General features: G+C 32.2%; 2 protein-coding genes across 2 annotated transcripts in view; one reads left to right on the top strand and one right to left on the bottom strand.

Moving 5' to 3' along the window:
* The window catches only part of LOC132947969 (probable serine/threonine-protein kinase nek3), a 93,418-nt gene that overhangs the window by 18,919 nt on the left and 50,736 nt on the right, over positions 1-23,763 (bottom strand). The window lies entirely within an intron of this gene.
* On the top strand, positions 951-23,457 carry LOC132947970 (uncharacterized). Its single transcript, XM_061018241.1, has 3 exons — positions 951-1,238; positions 16,989-17,675; positions 22,056-23,457. The coding sequence occupies exons 2-3, from the start codon at positions 17,001-17,003 to the stop codon at positions 22,584-22,586; spliced, it is 1,206 nt and encodes a 401-aa protein (XP_060874224.1). The 5' UTR covers positions 951-1,238; positions 16,989-17,000; the 3' UTR covers positions 22,587-23,457.

Below are 23,763 nucleotides of genomic sequence, written 5' to 3'. Positions count from 1 at the left end.
CAAGTCAAGTCAAGTTACCTCTTAGAGGTAGGTACTGCATGAGTATCTAGGTAGGTTGTGTGCAGGTCTCCAGCTGTAGGTACCAGTGGCAAGTATTCTGTCAATATTAATAAGTAGATCATATTTACTACATTGCTGCGATTGCGATCCTCCGGTTTACTTGTCTAATCTCGCGTATTCGCGTATTTTTCCATCACGGACCCAATTACGCCCCCTTTGCTTATTATTCGCGCAATAAATTATGTTATTGGTTTCGACCTGCAGATGACGATATCGCGATTTAATCAATTTTTCGCGAAATCATCCTCTTCCCGGACGTACAAACGTACAATATATTTTACACGAATTTCTCTCGATGCGTCGTAAATTATATATTATATTAGAATATACAGTTTTTTTTTTTTGTTTGAGATCATGTCTTAATAATCGACGACCTGGAACTTTGCGGTGTGGGCTACGTCGGTATACGAATATACAATTGCGTATAATACACGACGTGTAATAATGCTGCACAATATTATGTTAACTTATATTTACGAAGACGTTCGCAATAAAGACCGTTCCTGGTTTCTACCGCCACGCCACCGCCGCCACTCACAGTCGCGTTTGCTCGCGCCAATAACAATCGCTGCAAAAGGGTTTTTGCAACCATAATAATCCTTTACAGTACACAGTTGTATTATATTGTATACCTACGTCGCATTGCGCGCGTTTCTATAGGTCTACGGCGCCGCCCGCATATAAGCGTAAACACAATACTCGTACGATGTGCGTACACTTAGAGCACACACGCACACGCACAAACACACACACACACACACACACACATAACCTCTTATACACGATATCATAATAATATTATACGCAGGTATAGGTACATGTACGCGCGCACACACACACACGACACACACATTTATGTGCACAAACTTATTCGGATTGCAGCTGTCACCGGCGGACGCGTGCCCAAACATCTGCTCCCGCGCTTCGTCAAAACACATGGCCCGCCTCCAGCCCGCCGCCAAACGCCGAGACCGGTTGTTTGCGTCGCAGCCGACTACCGACAGTCAAACGTCGTCGTCATCGCGAGCGCACGCCAGGAGACCGTACCGCGGTGATAGTGATCGTAATAACAATAATAATATCGCTACCGTCCCGATCATCGAGTGTGGCGCTGGAACGGAGGATTTTCCAGGACGATATTTATACGTTTATATAATATTGTCGAATCACGGCACCAGGTCAGTTTGTACGTTTTAGGTTTACTAGGTAAAGCTCGTTTTGGCTTAAAAAAAACAGAACGAACGCGGTTTACGCTCATAAGATCACAATAATATATAAGGACAATTTAGCGACAAGAGGTTGCTTTCGTATTTTGTGCCGTTCGGCGACGATGTGGGGCGGTGGCCCGAAAAACGCGGTCGGGGTGCAAAGTTTTCCGTTACGTTTTTGTAAAAGACCTTTAACTTTAGTTGTTATGGGGGTTATACTTCGACTGGCGCAACTCCAAACGAACACCTCGGCACCTCGCGAACCCAACCATCGAACTTTTTTTCGTAAGATTGGTACACAAGTCCCAAAATTTTCATCGGCTGAAACATATGATTGTAGTACATGTTTGCCATTTTTAACTGTAGAAAATCATAATTTATCTACCCAATTACAGTCTTATGGGACTGAAAATAAAAATATAGGTACTGTTGAATTGGTTATAAATCATTTTTTTTTAATTTTTAATTTTCATAAAATAATAATAATATAAGTCTTAAAAAATTAAAAATTGTATTTAATTGAATGTATAATACGAACATTATATATAGGTACGTATGAACTATGAGTATATATATGAATAGGTTTTTTTCATTTTGAATTTAAATGTATTACCTATGTTATAAATATTAAATATATTATAAAGGTACTAATAAGTATAAGAGTATGTAATAAATAGATATAAACTATCAAATATAAACTTAGTTATTACAAATTTTTACCACGAAATCGTGTTCTGCAATTACCATTACCTGCGGTAGGTAATAATATAGTAACAGACATTTCGATTTCATTATATTATGCTCAATTTTTAACATCGAATATCAGTAAGGATAATTATTGTGAACTTAATTTATTTTGGTTCGTGTAAAGCATTGTTTTGTGGTTATTTTAGATTAAAAAAAAAGTAAAAACTTACAATTACGATGCACCGATTTTCATATTAATCTGTCACTACTCGCCTAAGACCTTTTTAATCACTCTCAAACTATGCGTGTCCGCGCGTCTGACATTTCATGTCTTCTTCCTTTGGAAACAGGATGTAATAAATGGTTCATTTATATTAAACACAGACCACTCAACTCATATGGAAAGAAAATCTTTGTTCTTCCGAGAAACACGCACTTCTCTACTTTTGACGTTTAGTTAATATAAGAAAACTTTGTTGATACACCGACAAAACTGATACAATTATGTTCTATTTTTTTCAAAATGGCCAATCTTATATCTTATATTAAGTTGGTCACATTAAGTCAGCTGCATTCGATCCTCTTTCCAACTTCAATAAAACACTAAAAAAATGACAATAAAGTGCTTAATAATTTAAATTTGACCAACAAATGACATTGGCCCTTCTTGCATCAAGCCACAGAATCATATTACACAACTCACTATAATACCAGCTGCCACAACTGTGTTTATCAACCCTCCTGGTTGTATACAAATAGAAACTTTACTTATTTTTATTCTATTTATAAGTTCCTAAAATTTACGAACGTCGTGTGCTACATGAATTATTTTTAACATAAAATATGGATGCTGCTGTAGAGTGAAACTTTTTTTCTTTTTATATTAGATAATCATGATATTGTTTATTGTTAGTACTTAATTGAAAATTGCGAAAAATCTATCTCAACATACTATATAATTGTACAACTATTCTAATTTTCCTACTTCTCATATTATAACGATGTGCACTGTGCACAGAACAAGTAATGGCTTAACATTATTGTTATTTTCTTTTTTAATGCACATGTTAATTTCATAACTATGATTAAACTAGAAACATTATAAAATAATAAACAAAGAATGGTTATGGGGGAGTTTTTTAAAAACAATTTCAAAAGATGAATATTCGTGCATAGTTAATTTATTAGTTATTACTTACAAGTAGATTATTTTTACAATATTATACTAATTATTAATTATGATAAGGGTTGACTTATCTTTAACATTATTATTAATAAAAACATCGATTGCCTAGTTGGTGGGTAATATGTACATTCTATTTCATTTAAGATTTAATTAAATTGTTATTGATAGTATTTGGTGGTGAGGTTTAGGACCCAAGGGTCTGGACGTTCCAAAGTAATAAGTGTGCTGTATCATATTATACATAGTTCCTGAGAAAATCCATTAACTAACAACGATATTTATATATATAAACTTATTATTATTAATTATGAAACGGTGGGTAAGTGGATGTGATGGTATTAAATTTGAATTCAATGATATAATATCATTGTAAACGAAAAACGATTCTGAGCGATGACGGTTTGTCATTGTGAATATTTTATTTTATATTTATATTGTTATTACTTATTATTAATACAGTAGCCGGTAAATTGAATTAATATTATAAAATTACACAACAAAATAACTAAAATCGTTATTTTTGGTTATTTAATATATAATTTCGTTCAAATTTTAACATAAAATGACTATAAAAAGCAGTGTTCATGTATATTTTTGAGATTTTTTCGTCACAGAATAACCTACTTACGTGGAACCTTATTTTAATTTTTCAATCCTTGGCTATAAAAGTTGAACAACTTATAAATTTTTAACTACAAAATCATTTTTTAATTTTAAATTTGATAAATATTTTCAAAAACTAAACTTTAAATGCTTATTAAAGAAAATCTCAGAATCGCTCAGAATCTAAAATATATAGTCATACGATAAATAAATAAAATAAAAATATATTTTTCGAGGATATTATGATCGGTGGTTCACGATCTCGTAATTTTAAAATATCTACCTTATTTTAACCAAAAGTTAATAACATTGTGATATATATTCATTTTTTTGTTTTTATTAATTGACCCGCGTTATCATAGGCCATTAGGTGTACAATAAATTTGAATTAAACTAGCTGCAGAGTTATATGTAATTTGATTTGGTTCTTGACTTTTTGTATTAAAATGTTTTTTTCCCCAAATTTTCTTTTAGATTTTTTTATTTATTTTTCAACAACAGCAATATAATTCAATAGAAAATATACATCTGTCTTTGAAGTTTATATGATTGCATTTTCCTGATAATGAAATAGTATAACCCAGGCACGCCTGAATAACTCAGGACTTTAATCAAGAAGGGGCTTACACATTTTCCTTATTCCTCTTACACAAAAATATACAATTACCACTTATATTCGAATTTCATGCGACATCGACAATCCAGAATAATAATATTTTTTTTTTTATCGTCGCTATCAATCAAAGGCGACGTCCTACGACTGCGCGCCGACCTAACCACTACTATAATAATATGTAAATATGGACTTCAACAGTTCAACGCAACTGGTATAACCTTAAAGTTTATGTTTTACACTGACTACACTTCCATCTTAAAGTGCCTTATTACATCCTTGTATATGTATATATTTTTGTATTCCTGCTAAATATTTCAAGCAATATATTTATTTGTATTAAAAAAAAAACCCATCATTCGTAAAATCATTACCCAACACAGTTTAATTGAAGATGATAATTCCCAGATTGTAAGTTTATTTATTTACTGACTAACTCAACCTAACCGCAGATGAGGGTGGTCCATGATACTCGATAGCTTAAAATAATAATAAAAAAAAAATAACTGGTTAGCATATGATAATTTAAATGACACAAAATCATATTTGAATTATTCAAGTATTTAACTATATACTTAAATTAGATAGATTGCATAGTTACTATTAGTGGCGCGGAACTATTCATTAGGAAATTGTACGTGGCAGTTGAAAAATAACCACAAGAACATGATATTATAATATAGGTATATAATATGGCTGTTAAAAGTTTAAACGGTATGCGAAATATGACTGAAATTTGTTAGTTAACTATAAAGACAACCCAAACAAAAACAAAACATAGTTGTAAAACTTTGCCAAAAATACGAATTTCGACGGTTTTTCAAACGAATAAAATGACTGAGAAGAATAATCATTATCTAACCACAACCCTAAAAACGCGTAGAAAATGTACAAAACTTAGAACGCGAACGCCTTCCAAATTCGTTATCCCTCCATCACCAATGAAAACTTTACCCCATACCGGTGTACTTATATATTTTTCCACTCGATCGATAATGTACGTAAATGGTATAAGAAATGCGGTTCATGTTGCTTACCACACTATGATGGTAGGATTATTTTATGCCACGAGACATTATGAAATAGTGTTGTCAATGCGTAATAGGCTTAAAATGTCACTAATTATAATTCGTTTTTGTTGAAAATATTTAAAAATGGAAAAGCAAGGTCACCACTTCAATTGTTTTATTCAGACGAATAAAACAAAGACTATGTAAAGTACTAAAGAGTGCACTTTGTATTAACCTAGAAACCACAAATGGTATACTTTAGTAGTAATGTTTAATATATAATTGTTGACCAATTTAATTTTCACTAAAATACCGGATTTTATAATATGCAAATAATAATATTCTAATATAGTTATTGTTTTGTTTTATTTAATTACCTATTATTTTCTTTCAACATTTTGAGTTACAACCCTCAGATGGTTTATATATTTATAAACAATTATTATATGCATAATTAAAAGAACTACTTTACATAGTTTTTCTTGTTTTTTTTATTCAAATCACGTGAGTTAATGTGGCAATTATCTTAGCTGTATCTACTTCACTAATATAGTGTATTTACTGTTTAGTATAATACTATAATATTTCTGTTATTTTTATTAAAAAATACTACTGCTTAAAATAAATACAGAATACCATTTAGTTTTATGTTTAAATAATATAATATCAAAAATGTATAGGGATTATAAAAATATATGATTTAAGTCAAAAACCCAACATTAAAACTGTCAACTTGATAAATGACAGAAGTTTTATTAAAATCTGTTGCACATGGTTGATTTTTTTTTTGTAAAATATTTATGGATCTCATTTCGAAAAAAAAACTGATGATTCTAAAAAATGTGCAAATCGTTATAAATAAATTATAAAAAAATCGTGTCAAAGAAGCGAAAAGCCCAATTGGAGGATGATTACAATATTGGATCAATGGTTGATATACTTTTTAACCCCAATTATAGATTTATGCATACAACTATAAAATAAAGGATTTTTGTACTTTACGTTTCCGATTATAATTTATAAGTATAAAAGCATTAAAATAAATTTTGAATACCTACAGTTATATTAATTTGTTGGGTTTTCTAATAACGAATGATTAAAAAAAAATACACCTACAATTATTTACAAAAGCAAAACATATAAAGATAAAAAGATTAAAAAAGTTTGTCTAGGAATTAATTATTACAATTTATAGCTATCGATATAATTAAAAAAATGCACTTCCTGGACAAAAATGTTTGTATACGATTAAAATTTATTATTCCAAACTTGTGTAAGGTATTTTATTTATTAAAAAACTTAAAAGACTTACGTAATTAATTAAAACAAACAGAAAAAGTCTTTGTCCCACAAATGTCGATTTAATTCAGTTAAATGTATTTCTGAAAGTTTTGTTAAGCAGCTCGGTATGAAACACAAAAAATTTCTTTTGATTTCATTAAAAAAACTGAAGTAAATCTGTCAAGTACTCGAATAAGTTTTCATACAAACTTTATTATTATATATAATTATTAAACTATATTTTTCTTTATTCAACATTAAAAAAATTATAAATAAATATTCACATCTCTTATCTTAGTAAATAGTAAGTGAAACTGTTTGATTTATATTGTTAAAAAAAAAAATAATAATAATTAGTATTTTATAAAGTATCAGATGCTTCTGATTCAAAGTGTCATCAACTATCAAGATTTATTTTTGGCACACATTTTTCTTTAAAATATATACTAACCTGTAGGTAATTAAAATCGATTAGTTATTTTTGTTTTTAAAACTTGAATCTGAATTCAAATTGGTATTGAATAGCTCAATTTGAGCATATTCTATATTACATAATATCATAACAAATTCCATAATATGGGTATGTACACCTACTAATGCTTTTTTTGATTTTGAATTAAATTCATACCATTCAAATTATAGTAGAGTATATTGTATAATGTATATAGTAAAACAATATTTTAACATTGAAATGAGCTATGTGAATATTCCGTGTTTGGACAAGGGTTACGATACTTATTTGCAATTATCACACGGAGTGTCGGAGTAGGTATACATAGGATCTCGATTTTCGGGTATAATATAGAACGAACAAATTGATCATGATCAATTAAACACAGTTCAGATTGAATAGCAATGTTATCTAATGCCGTAGTTAAACACAAAGAGCGTATGCAACTAGTGTGTGGAATTCATTATCATTATTATTAATGCTAGGATCTCGAAATTATAAACGAACAGCGATAGAAAAGCGCCACGGGAGGCCGCCACCGTCATTTTAGATTGATTAATGAAAGCAACTTAGCTCACAACACACACTCAAACTCACACACACACATCAATATTAATTTATGCATAGACAAACAGAGGAAATTTTGCAACAGTTTTGCTGGATCTTGAAAGACATGCGTATGAAGTAGAAATGTCCCTATAAATTGAGAATTTGAAATAGTTGTGGTTTGTTGGTTAGGAGGTCAACCGATTTTTGACAAACTTACCAACTGTGTTTGTAAGTAGGTTTTCACGGTGGTTCAATTTTTTAGTGAGTTATATGAGCATTTTTAATTTACGCAATGTTATACACGCGTTATATTGCGATGATTTACCTCCATTTTTTTCTTTAGTAATGAATTTTTCAAATTATGATTTTTGGAATTTTTAAATTTATACAAAGACCATATTTTCAAAATCTTGAATTTTTCTTATACTATGCTTAAGGAGTGTCCTGTGGTGATACAAACTTCTGTTATTCAATTCAGATTATGAGACCCTCCACCCCATTTTTTTACTGTACAGTAGTTAGTGAATAATTTTTTTGGATGTATCTAATTCAAAATTTGAATGAGTAGTTTGTTAGATATTAGTTATTACTTATTAAAATGTTTTTACGAAGAATAATAGTCCTTAGAATTGGTTTTACAAAAATATAAAATAGATGACATTTCAGAACTACCTAGTATTTATTATACTTGGGCCATTTTTACAAATTATTAACGATGATATAAATTAATATTAATGACTAAAATTGTCAAGTTACCATAGCCCTCATGACTTTTAAAACTATTACTATATGGACATTTTATTCTCAGAACACAAAGTTAAATAACTCAAAAACTACTTGTACGAATGTTGATTCTAACACGTCAAATTTGTCATAGAAAAATGATCCGCTGAATAATTTACAGTTGTTCTACATAACACTTCTTAAGTAACACAAATAACCTATCATTAATATTAATCAATATATAGAATAGATTTGGTGTATTATTGAGTTAGCGCGAGTATCATTACCTTCTGTATGTGCACTTAAGTGTTGGCGCAGTAGTTAGTAAGTAATGTTTAATTTTCTATCGACATCGTCTTGCTAAGCTATTGTGTATTATAGTTCAAACAGTCGTTAGACGCAAGAGAAGTTATACAATAGCATATTATGAAGACCCGATACGTATTTAGGGATATTATAATAATTAGGTGCGTCAATCGCTGCTGTTGGAAACTTTGTAGGGTATGCACATTATTATTGTATGCACAATAATGGATACATTTGGGTTTATAATTATAACATTTTTATTTACAATATTATAATTCTATTTTTAAGATGCGACAAAGTTTATCAGATAAACCAATTAAAAATCTAGTGCAACACAATCAGGAATTTTATCAGTCCTGCAGTGTTCAAAATTCACATGTTTAGGCACTCCCTAAAAATATATCACAATATATCACATTTGGTCGTTTGGGCATTACAGTTAATGAAGACAAATATAATATACGGTATATAAGCCATATTATTTATTTATTTAATATTTTACTATAGTAGCCAATAGGTAAGTACTAATATTTATAATACTTAAAAATAATTAAAATACGTAAAAATATATTCCGTCGAATTTGTATAATAATCAATGAAATAATAAACATCATCAATATAATACATATTAAAATAATTGAATAATTCAAATACGTCAAAAACGTAATATCTTAAATGTACGTTAAATGTTCATAATAATAATAAAAATAATCAATAAAATATAATAAATAAATTATGTATTATTAATAATAATATTATTTTGTGATATAATAATTTAAAAAAAATCAGGTAAGTGGATGTCGCTCTGCTGTACAGTAGGTTACAAGTGGGTCATTGTATAATGGATTGTATTAAACTTGAATCCAATGATATAATATCATTGTATAAGAAAAACGATTCTGAGCGGAGACGGTTTGTCAGCCTGGATATTTTAAATTGTTATTATTTATTATATCATGTAAGTTGAATTAATATTATAACATTATTATTTTTTATTCGTTTCTATGGTGATAAACAAAGCGTTAGAAATTAAAATCATGTTTTTAGCGGTTTTTTGTAATTTGTCGGTGGTTTTTCCGTGGCATTAAATTACTATTGAGTAAATTGAAAAATTACCTCTTTAAACTACCATCTTGATCCAGTTTGCTAAAAGATAAGGTACTATATTATGTTGAAAACGAAGCACTCCTTCTGGTAAAAATGTTGTATACAAGATATAAAAAAAATAAAATAAAAATATACACCATTGTAAAACCACTAGCTTCCTCGCTCTGCTCAGAATCTAAAAATATTTGAAATTATACAGATGGATATTTTCGATAAATCTGTGATAGGTATCGCACTTGTTCGCAAGTTTAAATACTATAATATTCGTATAGTAAGCCCCGTTTCGATTTACATTGTTAAAAGTTTATACTTATTAACTCATATATAACTTACATAAAAAAAAGGTATATACTTTGCGTACACATATATATATTTATTATAGTCTATAATGCCCAAATGTGACGCGTTTGGGTATAAAATGGTCAAACGAGTTGTTTAATTGTAAATTTGTCTAAATATCAACAGATGACATAATATACAGAAAAGTACAGAACAAATTTTTGAATTTTCCAACTTCATATAACAAAAAAAGTTTTAACGTCTCAGTTTGTCTACTTTATGTGATAAGACAAAGCAGTGTTATTAAAGTTGTAGTATATTGTATATCCAAACTAATTAATGATGAAGTTGATGCCCCTGCCAACTAAAGTTAACTTTAGAGTCCCGACATTTAGATTTAGAAACTTTTTCCCGTTCCCATAGATGCAAATAGTATTTAAGAATTATAGGGGAGGGAGTGAAGCTCAGGTCCGTACCACACTCTTCGAAAATATCTTTAAGGTTTTTTAGTATGCAACCCGGCATTTAGTGTATTTTTTTATAAATATGTAATGTTTTTAATAAATTCGAACATTTTGAAATGTAGATATATAGCATATTATGTTCTTGTAATTGGCTTCGTTCCGTATTTAAATATAAATAAATAACCAATGTTTAACTTTTATTTTACAAAATATGTATTTTAGTTTTATTTTATTTTATTTATTCTTCAAGAAGATAATGGGCCCCACTGAACATGTTCGTGTGGGGTCCCATGAGTTCACAATTTGAAATATAAATTCATTAAATAGTTCTTATAAATTAAATAATTAAAATTTGTAATATTCATTTTTCACATAACTAGAATATTAATATAAGTAAATAGATATTTTCTTTTCTTTGTTTATATAATATAGTTTTATGTAAAAAATTGGGTAGTTAAATAATACCTACAATATAATATGGTAATATAAAACTAAAATGAACAATAATAATATTACTAAAATCGTATAGGTAACTAATATGATAAGTAATGCAGTAATCCTATACATTTTTATGAGTCTGTCTATATTTTGTTCTTGTAATTGCCAAAGTATAATTTTTTTTTAAGAATTTTAATGGAGTTTCTGTGTTTCATTTCTAATGGTAGTATATTGTAAGTTTTTAGACTAATAGGACTAATAACATAAGTATGTGGATTGTGTTAATTTTTTGTGCATAGTTGGTACTTTGATATTAGATAATATTATACTTCAGTATTATAAATAGTGTGTATTTGGCTAACAATGGTCGTAAAAATAGCTGCCTATCTCTTTTATACAAGGAACCTGTAAACATTCAAAAGTAAAGTGCGCTTTACCTCAGGAAATCCTCAGGTAATTGGTGACGAGTATTTATATCAGACCAGACATTATGAGGTTCACAAATATACGTACAAGACTCGTTCTGCCGACATTTCGTCACACTGCACACCACTATAGGTAAATATATTATACTCGGCGACGACGACGTGAAAAAATGGATTAATTGAAAATCAAAGTCCAAACGGTACGAAGGATGTCGAGAAACGAGCTGCTGAAAAGGACTGAGTCGAAAACTGCCTGGAAATACCGAAGTTACCTACTCGTGAGTCGTATCGTATACCGTTATTTGAACCGCGGTCTCAGACTGTAAACCACGGTTGAGGTCGCACTGCGGTAGACATTATAGCGCGACTAAAACCAGGTTCACACTACACCGTGTCGTGTAAAATAACCAGTTAGTGGTTACCAAACGATACCGCATAGTATTCAACTTTTGACCGTGTGGTTACATTTATGTGGAGAAAAGTGATAACTAAAAAAAAAATGTATTGTGTTATCATCGGGTACAATATTCATATCGTCGGTTTTGCATTTTGGTATAAACATAAAAACACGAAACGACACGACACGGTGTATAGTGTGAACTCGGCTTGAGGCGACCGCCGCGGCCGTCCATATAATATATAGTTTACCTCGTTATTCGCCAGTGGATATAGCTTCCGTTAGTCAATGGTCAATCCTAATTAAAAACGGAAGCATAATATCAAGCTTCGAGCAGCTACCAGCCGCAATCGGAAATAATTCTCGATCAGCTTTCCCCCTGCCGTTGTCGAATGCGTGAAGTGTTGTGCATTGTGACTGCGAGTTGCGAGACGACGTTCCATCGAAACGAGTTTATTGTAATAATGAACAATCGTGTATGTATAATAAATTGTTAGCCATCATCGTTTATGCTATCTGACCAATCGAGTCGAATTTTTCCGGAGTTTTGCGGGCTACGGCTACGCTTCAATGCAAGACATACACATCTATGTATATCACGTTTTTTTTTCGTACTAGAACGCCGCGACGACTGTTCTCCACAATACATTAATACATACTTACTTGTATTTGCATCAAATATTATAGTGTATTCAATGTGCATATTATCATACTTTTTAGAATCCAAACCGTTTTGTCTATTCGAGTATATGTAATATGCATGTAATTAATTTGTAATGCAACAATATGTACTTTTACAAGGCCAGAACGGGGTAATAAATTAGCATCTGGATGCTAAAATTCTGAAATTCTGAATACATATCCGTGTATAGCACGACATGTTGACACGACGGATGAAACGTGTGTTTCTCCGTCACAGATTGACTGATATTTGAAGCATTAGCACCTATCAACCTATCAACGACGGGGCATGACGTCTGGAAACGTAAAAATATTTCGTCGGCTTTTATAGCTAGGATGAGACGAGGGGATATCCATCATCAATTCTGGCCATCGGGCTATTATATGTATATATTTTATTATCACCTTTGCAGTTCATTTCCGTTAAGCCTTTTTATTACGACTATATATAACGCTTTCAGCGGTTATAAAAGTGTGGCATTTGTCAACGCTATTTTCGACGACAAGATTCCGGAAATCGGCTTATTCAATCTTCGGTTTGTACTCGCCTCGATTCCGTTATATAATATATTATATATAATGTATATATAAATGCGAGTAAATACATTTTCTGAGCGTCTCCTGTTCTGAAGTACCATTTATTGTGAATTTAATACAGTACTTATTTATATAAGGTAGAATACCTACAATCTACATACTTACGGAGATTCAGATGTGCCACCTATCGATTTCTATTTTTGCGAACCGTAATAAAACGCAGCGCCAAGTTCATAATTATTTGCAATTTTTTGTTTGTCATATTTCGGTAATGAGTGTCATAATATACAAGCACAAAAGTAATAACATTTTATTAAATCATAATTCTTTCTGATAGTTTCTATGATGAATAATAGAAAATGCTCTACGTTTTTCAGTTTTATCAGAAGAGTTTATTGGCCATTAAGGCCTTTTGCAGCTTCTACTAAGCCCTTCCACCTGTCACGGTCACTAGGAAATAGCAGTTTCGAAACTTGCTGCTCCGTCCACCACTCTTATATTATATGCATTGACTCTATCCCGCCTATTTAAAAAGAATTAACAGTATAAAATAGCAGAATATACAGTAATCCATCTAGCAAATAATTTTATAATTGCATCAACATTTCAATTTGTATGGTTTGTTTTATGTATAAATATTAAATAGTTATCTGCATAATAGGTATAATGAAATTAAGAATCAACCAAGATTTAAGTTTCATTTTTGATAAATGCAGCGGTGCAAAATATTAATTTTGAATAAATTATAAACTTATAAATTACTCCCGGAGACTCCATTTTTAAAAATATAATTTATATAATATATTAAAAATAATATTATCAACGTTAAACCCTGTATACAATTGAAATAATAATAATTGTTTTTTTAGATTAAATTATTCAAACTCTTGTAATATTTGGTTAACTGTTGATAGTGTAAAATTTTAAATACAACTTAACTTTTTAACTCAAGGCAAGCCCGGATGGCTTTTTTTTAATGGGTTCAAAACAGTTTTCAAAAAAGTAGTAGGTATTTTTGTAGGTATATTAGGTAATTTATTAATATAATTATAAAATAAAAATGTTCTAAATTTTATTTCATGAAAAATTACTGAATGATAATATATTTTAAATTGTTATTCTAATAATAAATTGATAACAATATAATGTATGATACTATTATGAATTCATAGATTTCTATATAGAAGTCTGTGGATAATGTGGATGAACTGTATAAAATGGGAGTTGTATGCATATCTTTATTATCTATGATTCTATTCTATGTAGTAATCATTTATTGATATTCGGTATTTTTAATCTATGCGCATGAGGTAATATCTTAAATTGTGTGTCCAATCCATGTTTTTATTATCTATGGAGATATCATGATTAATCTAATGCTAAAAATAGAATTTGTAACTGCGGCCTTTTTCTGACAATCGTATTGGTTGAAGGGTGCATGTAACCAGACAGACGGAGTGGAGTTTATGGTACACTAACCACTAACACATTATTACATAATTATTTATTTATCAATCCTATATATTTCTTTTTGTACAGTACAAAATTATACAATAATGTACAGTGGTTAAAATGAGGTAATACAATTATTTTGAGGTTAAAGTTGAAAGGGGGCCCACTAAGTGTATGGTGTCCCCCGGCCCAATTGCTATGATATCGTATTTTTCCATACATTTAAATTATTACGTGCATATAAGTTACTATATAATCAAGCTTATTTTTTAAATTATAGTACCAACTTTAAAAATGCAAAAACAAATTAATTGTAAGTATTGAATATAATATATAGTAATTTATTATTGTATAAGTTATGCATTTTTATATTATATGTGTCAATTAAACGAATTTTGAAGTAATGAGTTAGTTATAATAACATCAAGGGGATGATTTAATATTAAAGAAAAGTAATTGCGAGATTTAAACGGATGCCTTATAAAATTGTAACGATTTCCAAATTCTATTATCTTCAGAAAAGCTTTGATTGAGTAAAATAAGAAATTAATACCTTATGCGACTGTATAGTTTCTGAAAGGATCGATTTTGGTAGAACTATATATAAGTAAAACATATAAATAAAGATGTGAAAATGAAAAATAAATTGGATAGAAATATATAAAGGAGACAAAGGAGAATGCTATGATGGAAATGAAAGGAAAATAATAAAAGCCATAACTCCAAAGTTCTCTCAAATATCTTTAATCCCATGAATATCAGTAAATTTAAAAAGCTAGAGATTTTATTTATATATTTCTAAAATGTCCTAATCCATGTAAATTAAACTGTAGACTTATTTTAGTCCTGTCATTATGAAAACAATTTTGATAGTGATGTATTCACTATTGTGTAAGCATTCGATTTCATTTAATTTTGATAAATTTATTATAATGGAGAATCGAGGATGAAAATCCACATGATGTAGATTTCGCACCCTTGCACAATACCTTGAGAATATCTGTATAATTGTGTCCATATTTGACCAAAAGTGATAAATGATATTTCAAATGTATGTACCTAATACATCACAAAATGCTGACATGTATATGATATGTATATGTATAATTTATCCTAACATAAAATATTTACCAGATAATGGACAGGCGATTACATACAGTATAGAACAGTTGAAACTATATTTTGCCCTTCAGTGCTCACAATAATATTTCCTTGGCATGTTGTGATAACTGATATCATACTATAATTGATATGGTATTGAACTAAACATATAACATATTTTTAAGATATGCAGTTGAGAGTAGTTATTTACTATATTATGATAAATGTTTAAAATGTGAAACGAAACTATTTCAATATAATATGTGATTCAATTAAAATTAAAATAATTATTCGACTATGTCAACGAGTATTTAAAATAATATTATTAATACATTACGACGTGCTCTTTCAAACTGATGATGAAGATCTTTTAGGTACACGTCAGAATAATGTTTATAAATATAATAATATTATAGTGATAACGGAATGTATTAATTATTTGTAAAACTGCTAAAACTATATACAGGAAAAACTTGAATTTTACTTGGCTGTATTATTATTATTTAACCATAGCCTACAATATTTAGACGCATATATCATAATTGGTGTATGATCTATACCTCCGTGTTACTCTTCCAGCTAGACCGTACATCATACATTGTGCATAGAATAATAGAATATGTATTAAGTACTATATCTCTCATTCTCTCCTGTATATAGGTCGAGTGGGTCACTGTAATGAATTATTTGAATTCAATAATATAATATTATTGTATACGATTCTCATTAGAGATGGTCTGTCAGCCTTTACTAAGTTTATTTAATGGAGTGCTTTTAGTTTTTTGTTATTGCTATTCAAGTAACTTATTTTATTTTATTAGCTAGTATTACGGGAGGTTGATTTATTTTCCGAAAACATTGCGTTTATTATATTAAATATTAATTAATTAATATTAAATTATTATAATAGTGTATATATTTTCTATCATAGATATTATATTATTGTTATTAACTTTTGAGTGAATAGTTACTGGTTGAACTGTCATAGCTTGTTACTAAAAGCTCAAAAAAAAAACTTTTGAGTCAATACAACCTATTAGAACAACAAATTTCTATCGATATTTCATGTATAACGAAATTGAAATGTTCAAATGTCTATAAATAACTTTAAAAGTGTAATTATATGTTATTATATGTTTAAAATTATACCATGGATAGAAAATGCTAATATAAACATTTCATGTAACTACGGTTATTCGTTTTTTGAATTACAACAAAATAATAAAATCGTTAATTTAAGGGTGAATATTCAATGTCGTTGAACAGAGTATAATATAATATAAAATATACTAAATATTCTACGGTGCGAGTGCCGTGTTTTCGGGCTCGCGGATTATAAGGTTTGAGCCTCGTTTAACTTTCGTTTGTCAGTCAGAAACGAAGCAATAAAACAATACAATAATAATAATAATAGTAATAATATATTACAGCGGAGCAGCACCATGTCGCGCGGCTACTACAATGGCGGTTACAACCACGCGTGCGAAGTGGACCAACACCACCGGTACGAAGAGATACCGGACATCGATCCGTCCATGGACTTCCTGCAGGCCGACGACACGTCCGCTTCTTTCTACTACATGGAGTCGCCAACACGGTTGCGCAGGTCTTCGGACGCCGCGGACCCTGCCGAACGGACGTTGCTCCTGCGCGCCCAACAGCACAACCACTACCAACAGCTACAGCAACTGCAGATGAACGGGTGCCCGCCCCCGCTCCCGGCCGCCCGAGCCAGGCGCAACACTCCGCCACCCGCGGCCGGCGGTGACCGGTCCGTGGCGGCCGTGACGCCGTGCAAAGCCAGACGCCGGTTGGACGTGTACGGTGACGCGTCAGGCACCGTCAGCCTCCCGTCCACGCCGTCCGGAGCCGGCCGAACCGCCGACGTGTTTGCACCGATGGTGGCGCAAACGGCGGCCGCGTTCAGACCGGTCACCGTGCGCCGCGCCCGGTCGTCGGCCGCACTCTACAACAAACACAAGCGGCCGCCCGAGTTTCTGTCCGAATACAATCTGGACACGTGCGTGCCGGTGACCGGCGTCCAGTACGACCGGCCCAGGAACACGGCCGTCATACAACCCATCTACAATAAGGCACCGCTGCCGTCCGTGTTTCAGGTATAATAATTGTATAAAATATAAACGCATCTATGACTATTGCTCCGAGTTAGCACTCTTAGGGTCAGATTTCAATGGTGGTTTATTTTAGGCTTAAATTAAACCAAAAACCATGATTAAGGTGAACCTAAAAGGTAAACGTGTAGTTCAACAATTAATTTCAATCATCCACTTGGCTAAGCTTGAAAACTATATTTTGTATGACTATAGTCGACATGTTATTATTATTATTATTATTGATCATCATATTAACTAAAGTGATAATATTATTTTATTTCAACTGTTTTGTATGTTTCATGGTATATAACAATATTACACTATGGCCTGTTTGTAATTTTTGAAAAATAACTTTTAATGAAAAAACTGCTGTACATCCATTTTCCTACTTGAAATTAACATTATCGGTTTTTTTTTTTTTGTAAAAATATAATTTACCAGTCCCTTTAACTTTCTAGCTGAGTTTTTAAATTACGCTCGGAAATCCTTCTACCGCAAAATTCAGAAACAAGTAAAATAATGATGGAAATGGCCAGCAACAGGTTCTTAAGTATATAAGGAAAAAAAATTAACAATTTTAGAATACACTCGTTACTTAAACTATACTCAGAGCGTCCCTTAAGATAAACTGAAGCTATGTAAAGGTATAATATATACCGTATACTTAAACTTCGATTGAAATCCAGAAAATGATAGTAATAAGCTTCATTTAACCTTAAGCTTTAGCTTAAATAGATATTGAAATACCATGAACGCTTAGAACGCTTAAATCCTTTAAAACTAACATGACCAATTCGACTGAACCATCTCACCATATAATACTACGAAACATGTGGATACTTTTACTTGTACTTGCAGTAAACCGCCTTTTTCCTGATTTCCTGACGGTAATTTTATAATGATATTGATATACAATGTCTAAGTGTCTTCCGTGTGATATTATTTTGTATTCAGCGAGAAATGTTCATTTTTTATCTATGTACGAATCGTTCGAAAACAAGGGCCAAAAACCCGATATCTCAGTAAAAAGCGTTTTTTAAATCATTTTTTCAAAATTTCGTTTACTTTTATAATATTGTGGCCCACACGAAACATATTTCAGCTTTTACAATCAAATCATATGAATAAAACGTTTAGCTTCAAACACGTGCACCTATAGAGTAATAGAGTATAGACTACAGAGAATAAACATTTATCGACAATTTTAATTTTCTTATTTTTCAATAGTACCTATTCATAAAACAAGGATGGGAATAATTAATAATAATAAATTGTATTTTTTCGATAAATTATAATATACCTGTGTACAGTAAACGAATAATTTTTGCTCTTCGCGTATTATTAAAATAATTATTATGATACTAATAGTATTAGTAACATACCTAGCTATAATATTGTAAAACTATTATTTTTTATGACTTTTGACGTATGAATCGAGATTAAAAATTATTATTCGACAATAGTTCTTTGTGCCTATTCAATTTTATCCAATCGCCGATTGTCATCGGGACGGAAATATTTTGCGAATTTGCATTATTCTCTCGCAGAGCAATTTGTGGCGGTTATTAAAGGTAAGACATAGACGCCGCACCAAGCCCCAAATAATAACGCTGTGTCACGTTGTTCGTTGGCCAAAGCCAAAAACGTTATTTCCCAAATAGATTTTGCGGAGGGCTTTTGCGGGTGTTCACTTGGCACCGTGACACGAAAATCCCGATTGGCTGAATAATAATTGTGCGCGTGCTCTGCACCCACGCCGGTTCGTGCTGCCTACCGACAAATTTCCGGTAATGCGAAAACAGCCGAACGCGTGTTTACAAGGTATATCGTACCGTAATGATTATTATACTCAAAGCATTATACTATTATAGACGTAATAATACAACATACGAATAGTATCTGTATACCCGCCGCCTGCACACCGAGCTATATATACTATAACGATATATCGTAGACCAGTCGCCTTTGCCACCGGGGGAGATCGAACGACGACGACGACGAAAATCCGCCGGTGCGATTTATTTTAATACATCGACAATATCCAACGCCGTCGTAATAATATTATAATATTATTACATAATTATTTACGAACTACGCGTCGGAAGCCGTTTTTGTTTGACGATGATGTTGTAGTATATAATATAGTGGGCGGAACCGAGCCCTTATAATATAACGCCCGTGTAATGTGTAACGTGCTATGCGTATGCTATAATATTGGCGTTGGACGATCCCGGGGGGGGGGGGGGGGGGGGGGAGAGGCAGTTTTCATCACGTTCTGTCGTTCCGAGTTTCCGACGGCCGTATTAAAAAGTTTCGCATTAACTGCGTTATACACACCCACACATAAATATATATATATATGGATAGATATTACACAGGTATACTCTCGGCGCCGGTCGGTGTATACGCGGCATATTGTCGTCTGAACCTCGCAAAAGTTTTCGGTATTTCGATTGCCGCTGCAGACGGCGATAACAATATAATAATATACCATTTTATCGCGCGCGTTGTTTATAAAGTCATTTCCGAACGTCTCTCAATAATTAGGAAGCCAATACCAAAATACACGCACGCACATTTCTTAGCATAACAATATAATAATAATAATAATATGATTAATGCTGCTGTGTGCGTTCGAGGCGGTATCGAGTAGATTTTCAATTATCCTGTGCCGCACGGAAAAGTCAACGCACTCCCGAATCGCGTACCTATATAATACAATATTATTAAATTCGTTTTGGCGCGGTTATATAGCCGGCGGCGGCGAGTTTGAGACGTTGTTTCATGTTTACCACGCGACCTCCGTCAGTTGACGGGACCGCGATGTTAAATTATGGTATATTATTATAATTTATATAATATTATAACGTTAATGAATTACAAACACGCGGTAGGTAGGTAGGTAGGTAGGTAGGTAGGTAGGTACTGAACGACTCCGGCAGGGTAGTTGAACCGAAATTGAGGCATTGAGCAGTATCAAAAGTTCAGATGACTAACAGATTTCAGGGTAGGTATAAATATAGTAATAACTTGGGAGTTTGGAGATAAATCAGCAAATAATAAAATATATTTGATCATCTCTACAATTTCCTTTAATACCACCTCCTATACGCACTCATACTTCCACAGTTGCAGGACAGCATCTACTCCGGGTGGTTAGGAAAAATCCCAACTACTCGACGGTGTACATTAGTATTTATATTATCATACTATATTCACAGTTTGATACTTTCGGAAGAGTATTTAATATTACAGATACGGAATAATACGTTTACTGGTCACAGTTATAGTCAAAGTCACGTCGAAATATGTTTGTAACAACAATGTTTAAAGATTTCAAACTATCGATATTAAACCAAGTGTCTGGGTGTAACAGGAAGAGCTATTAGAATTAATTGACCAACCATGTAATAAATAATAACTTTTAATGTGATAACTTTTGTTGTGATAAATTGTTTATTTTTTTATATGATTATTGTAGGTACATATAAATTATTAAAATAAAAAAAATAATATTGATAACAACAACAATTATTTCATAGGTGATTAGTTAATACTTAATTACATTTTTCAGTTAGGTAACTATTTCTATTACACTCTGTGCATTAAAACATTTTTTCAAAATCACAAAATATTAGTGTGGCCGCATACTAGGCGTTTATTGTTAAATCCAGTAATGTTCCAAAAAAGTTTTAAACCAATTTTTTAAAATTTAAAATAAATAACTGCAGTATAAGAAACTATACAAGACATGCAGATTACAGCTGATCTCCTCTCTAAGACAAAGTATCACTTATAGCATATAGGTATTATAGGTATTACTGTGTCAGTCGAGTTTAATATGCCGATGATGATAAACAAAAAATGTTCTCTAATATGTTGATGATATAACCTAACCTTAAGGCGATATCTGTTAATCTAAAATATACTCTATATAGTCTATAGCCTTTGCAACGCAAATGATAACTAGGGTGGGTATTGATATTATATAAAATAGCCATTGGTGGACTGAACTTAAATTTTAAATGACGAATTTTCATAACGAAGTACTTACTACCACCACCACCCCTCATTATAACTATAGCAAAGTTATGATGTAAATAAAATATGGTCGAAACATCCAAGAGGTCGGGCCTTACCGTGTAATTCTGCGCCACAGTCGCGAAAAAAGCTGCGGCAAAGTTGAGCCCTTCAGCCCGCCCACTGAATATAGCTATCAGCTGCATACCCACCAACACCCGAAAACAAGCGCACCCTACATATGAGTGTGGCCAGCATAGGCATTAGATCAGGCAATACGGCAGTTGTCAAACGGACAAAGTGCGATTCATCACACGATGACTATATTATAGTATATGTTTTCATATTTTTGTATTTTCGCAGGTTGAAGAGAAAACGACGCCGCATCAGGCCGAGTCACCCGCCAAGCCGTCGTGGTCGCGGACTCCGCCGGCCCGGACGCCCGTCCAATCGCTGCCCGTGTGCACGCTGTGGTCGGCCGCCATGGTGTTGGTGGTGTCAGGCACGGCCAGCTGCATGCTGTGCTTCTACCTCATGTCCCGGCGTGGCCGGCTGTACTATCTGAACGCCGGGCTGCTGGCGGCCGCCGTGTGCCTGGTGCTCGGGTTCCCCGGCTTCCGGTCGCAGCAATGGCGGTGGCTGCCCAACCGCAACTACGTGACCGGTTACATACTGGTGGCCCTGTTCAGCGCGCTGGAGACGTGCGCGCTGTGGCTCATGTGCCAGAGCACCGTGCTGGACCCCGCGCTTAACGACATCGGGGCCGGCGTCGTGTGCGGCATATCCGCCCTGTCCGTCACGCTCGCCTGTCTGGGCGTCAGCACGTCGTACTGTTGCCGGTACCCGCCGCCCGACAACCGGGTCGCGCACGCCGTCGAGGGGTTCGTCGTGTAGACGGTGTAGGTGTGCGCCCACACCCATCCCCGGGATTAGTAATGTCTTTTATCATTGTTATCAATCTCTTACGCGTCCCGAGTGATTGTACCCATCCGCTGCTGTTAAGGACTCTCGTTCGTTGTACATATATATATATATAGTTATTTTTAATTTCAGCATAATATAAATTTGTATATAATTATGTATATAACATTAGTTTTTCGACGCGTGATAGCAATTCACGGCGTAGGCGACGAGTCTCGAGCACAACAAATTCCAATAAACACGAGTGTAATGAGTATACATATAATAATATTGTAAATAGCGGTAAACTATCGCGTCGAAATTATTGCCAAAAATTGTATTTATAACACCTATGCGTCTGTATTGTATAATATGCGTATGTACTACAGTGCGAATAGATAAGAAATTAAAATGTTTTGAATATTTAAAAATAATATTACAACGAGTGAATATTGCAACTAAGATAAATAACGGTACTTATTACAAATAATTCGATGCTATATTGTCGTTCGTCAGCATTAAGTAAACTATTTTACTTATTTTTTAATTTTACGAAAACCATAAGGATATTGTTCGATTTACGTTTTTTTGTATTATCATACCTATTCCAGTACATATAACGTAAAAGCTATTATTTGAAAAAAGCAACTTCCTTCGAACTTAAACTTTCATACATTCAACTTAATAACTAGACCTAGTGCTCGAGTTATCTACGAACTATAAAAATTAATACTTACCTACATTACAAACGAATAATTTTTTTTGCTTACATAATCATCTGTTAAATATATTTTTAAGTATAATCGAATATTTACCTAATGTGTGTACATAGTCATAATAAATATTGGACAGCAAATCATACAAATGTAATTTTTATTTAATTATTACAGACATACCTATTACCTACACAGTATTATAATCAGTGTCAATAATACAGCCAATTAAATTTAAAAATAAATATATACATTTTTTTTGAATTAATTTATGTGTAAATATAAATATTATATATTGTACCAATGTACCTACGTTCAAATAAAAAATTGTACGAACAAGCTATATTGTCATTCAAATACGTCAATCTAAGTACGTTTAGTACTTTAGTATGTCGATTTGAAAATATTATGTATAAAACACATTATGTAAAAACATAGTTTTGATAATCTTAAACATT

This window comes from Metopolophium dirhodum, chromosome 6 (genome assembly GCF_019925205.1).
Source record: "Metopolophium dirhodum isolate CAU chromosome 6, ASM1992520v1, whole genome shotgun sequence".
Lineage (NCBI taxonomy): Eukaryota > Metazoa > Arthropoda > Insecta > Hemiptera > Aphididae > Metopolophium > Metopolophium dirhodum.
Note: the sequence above shows the minus strand (reverse complement) of the source record. Positions and strands in the feature narration are given on the sequence as shown.

Excerpts from the sequence above, each read along its gene's own strand:
- LOC132947970 (XM_061018241.1), top strand. The coding sequence starts at position 17,001 with ATGTCGCGCGGCTACTACAATGGCGGTTACAACCACGCGTGCGAAGTG. Across the intron at positions 17,676-22,055 it reads CGCTGCCGTCCGTGTTTCAG|GTTGAAGAGAAAACGACGCC; the intron begins GTATAATAATTG and ends GTATTTTCGCAG.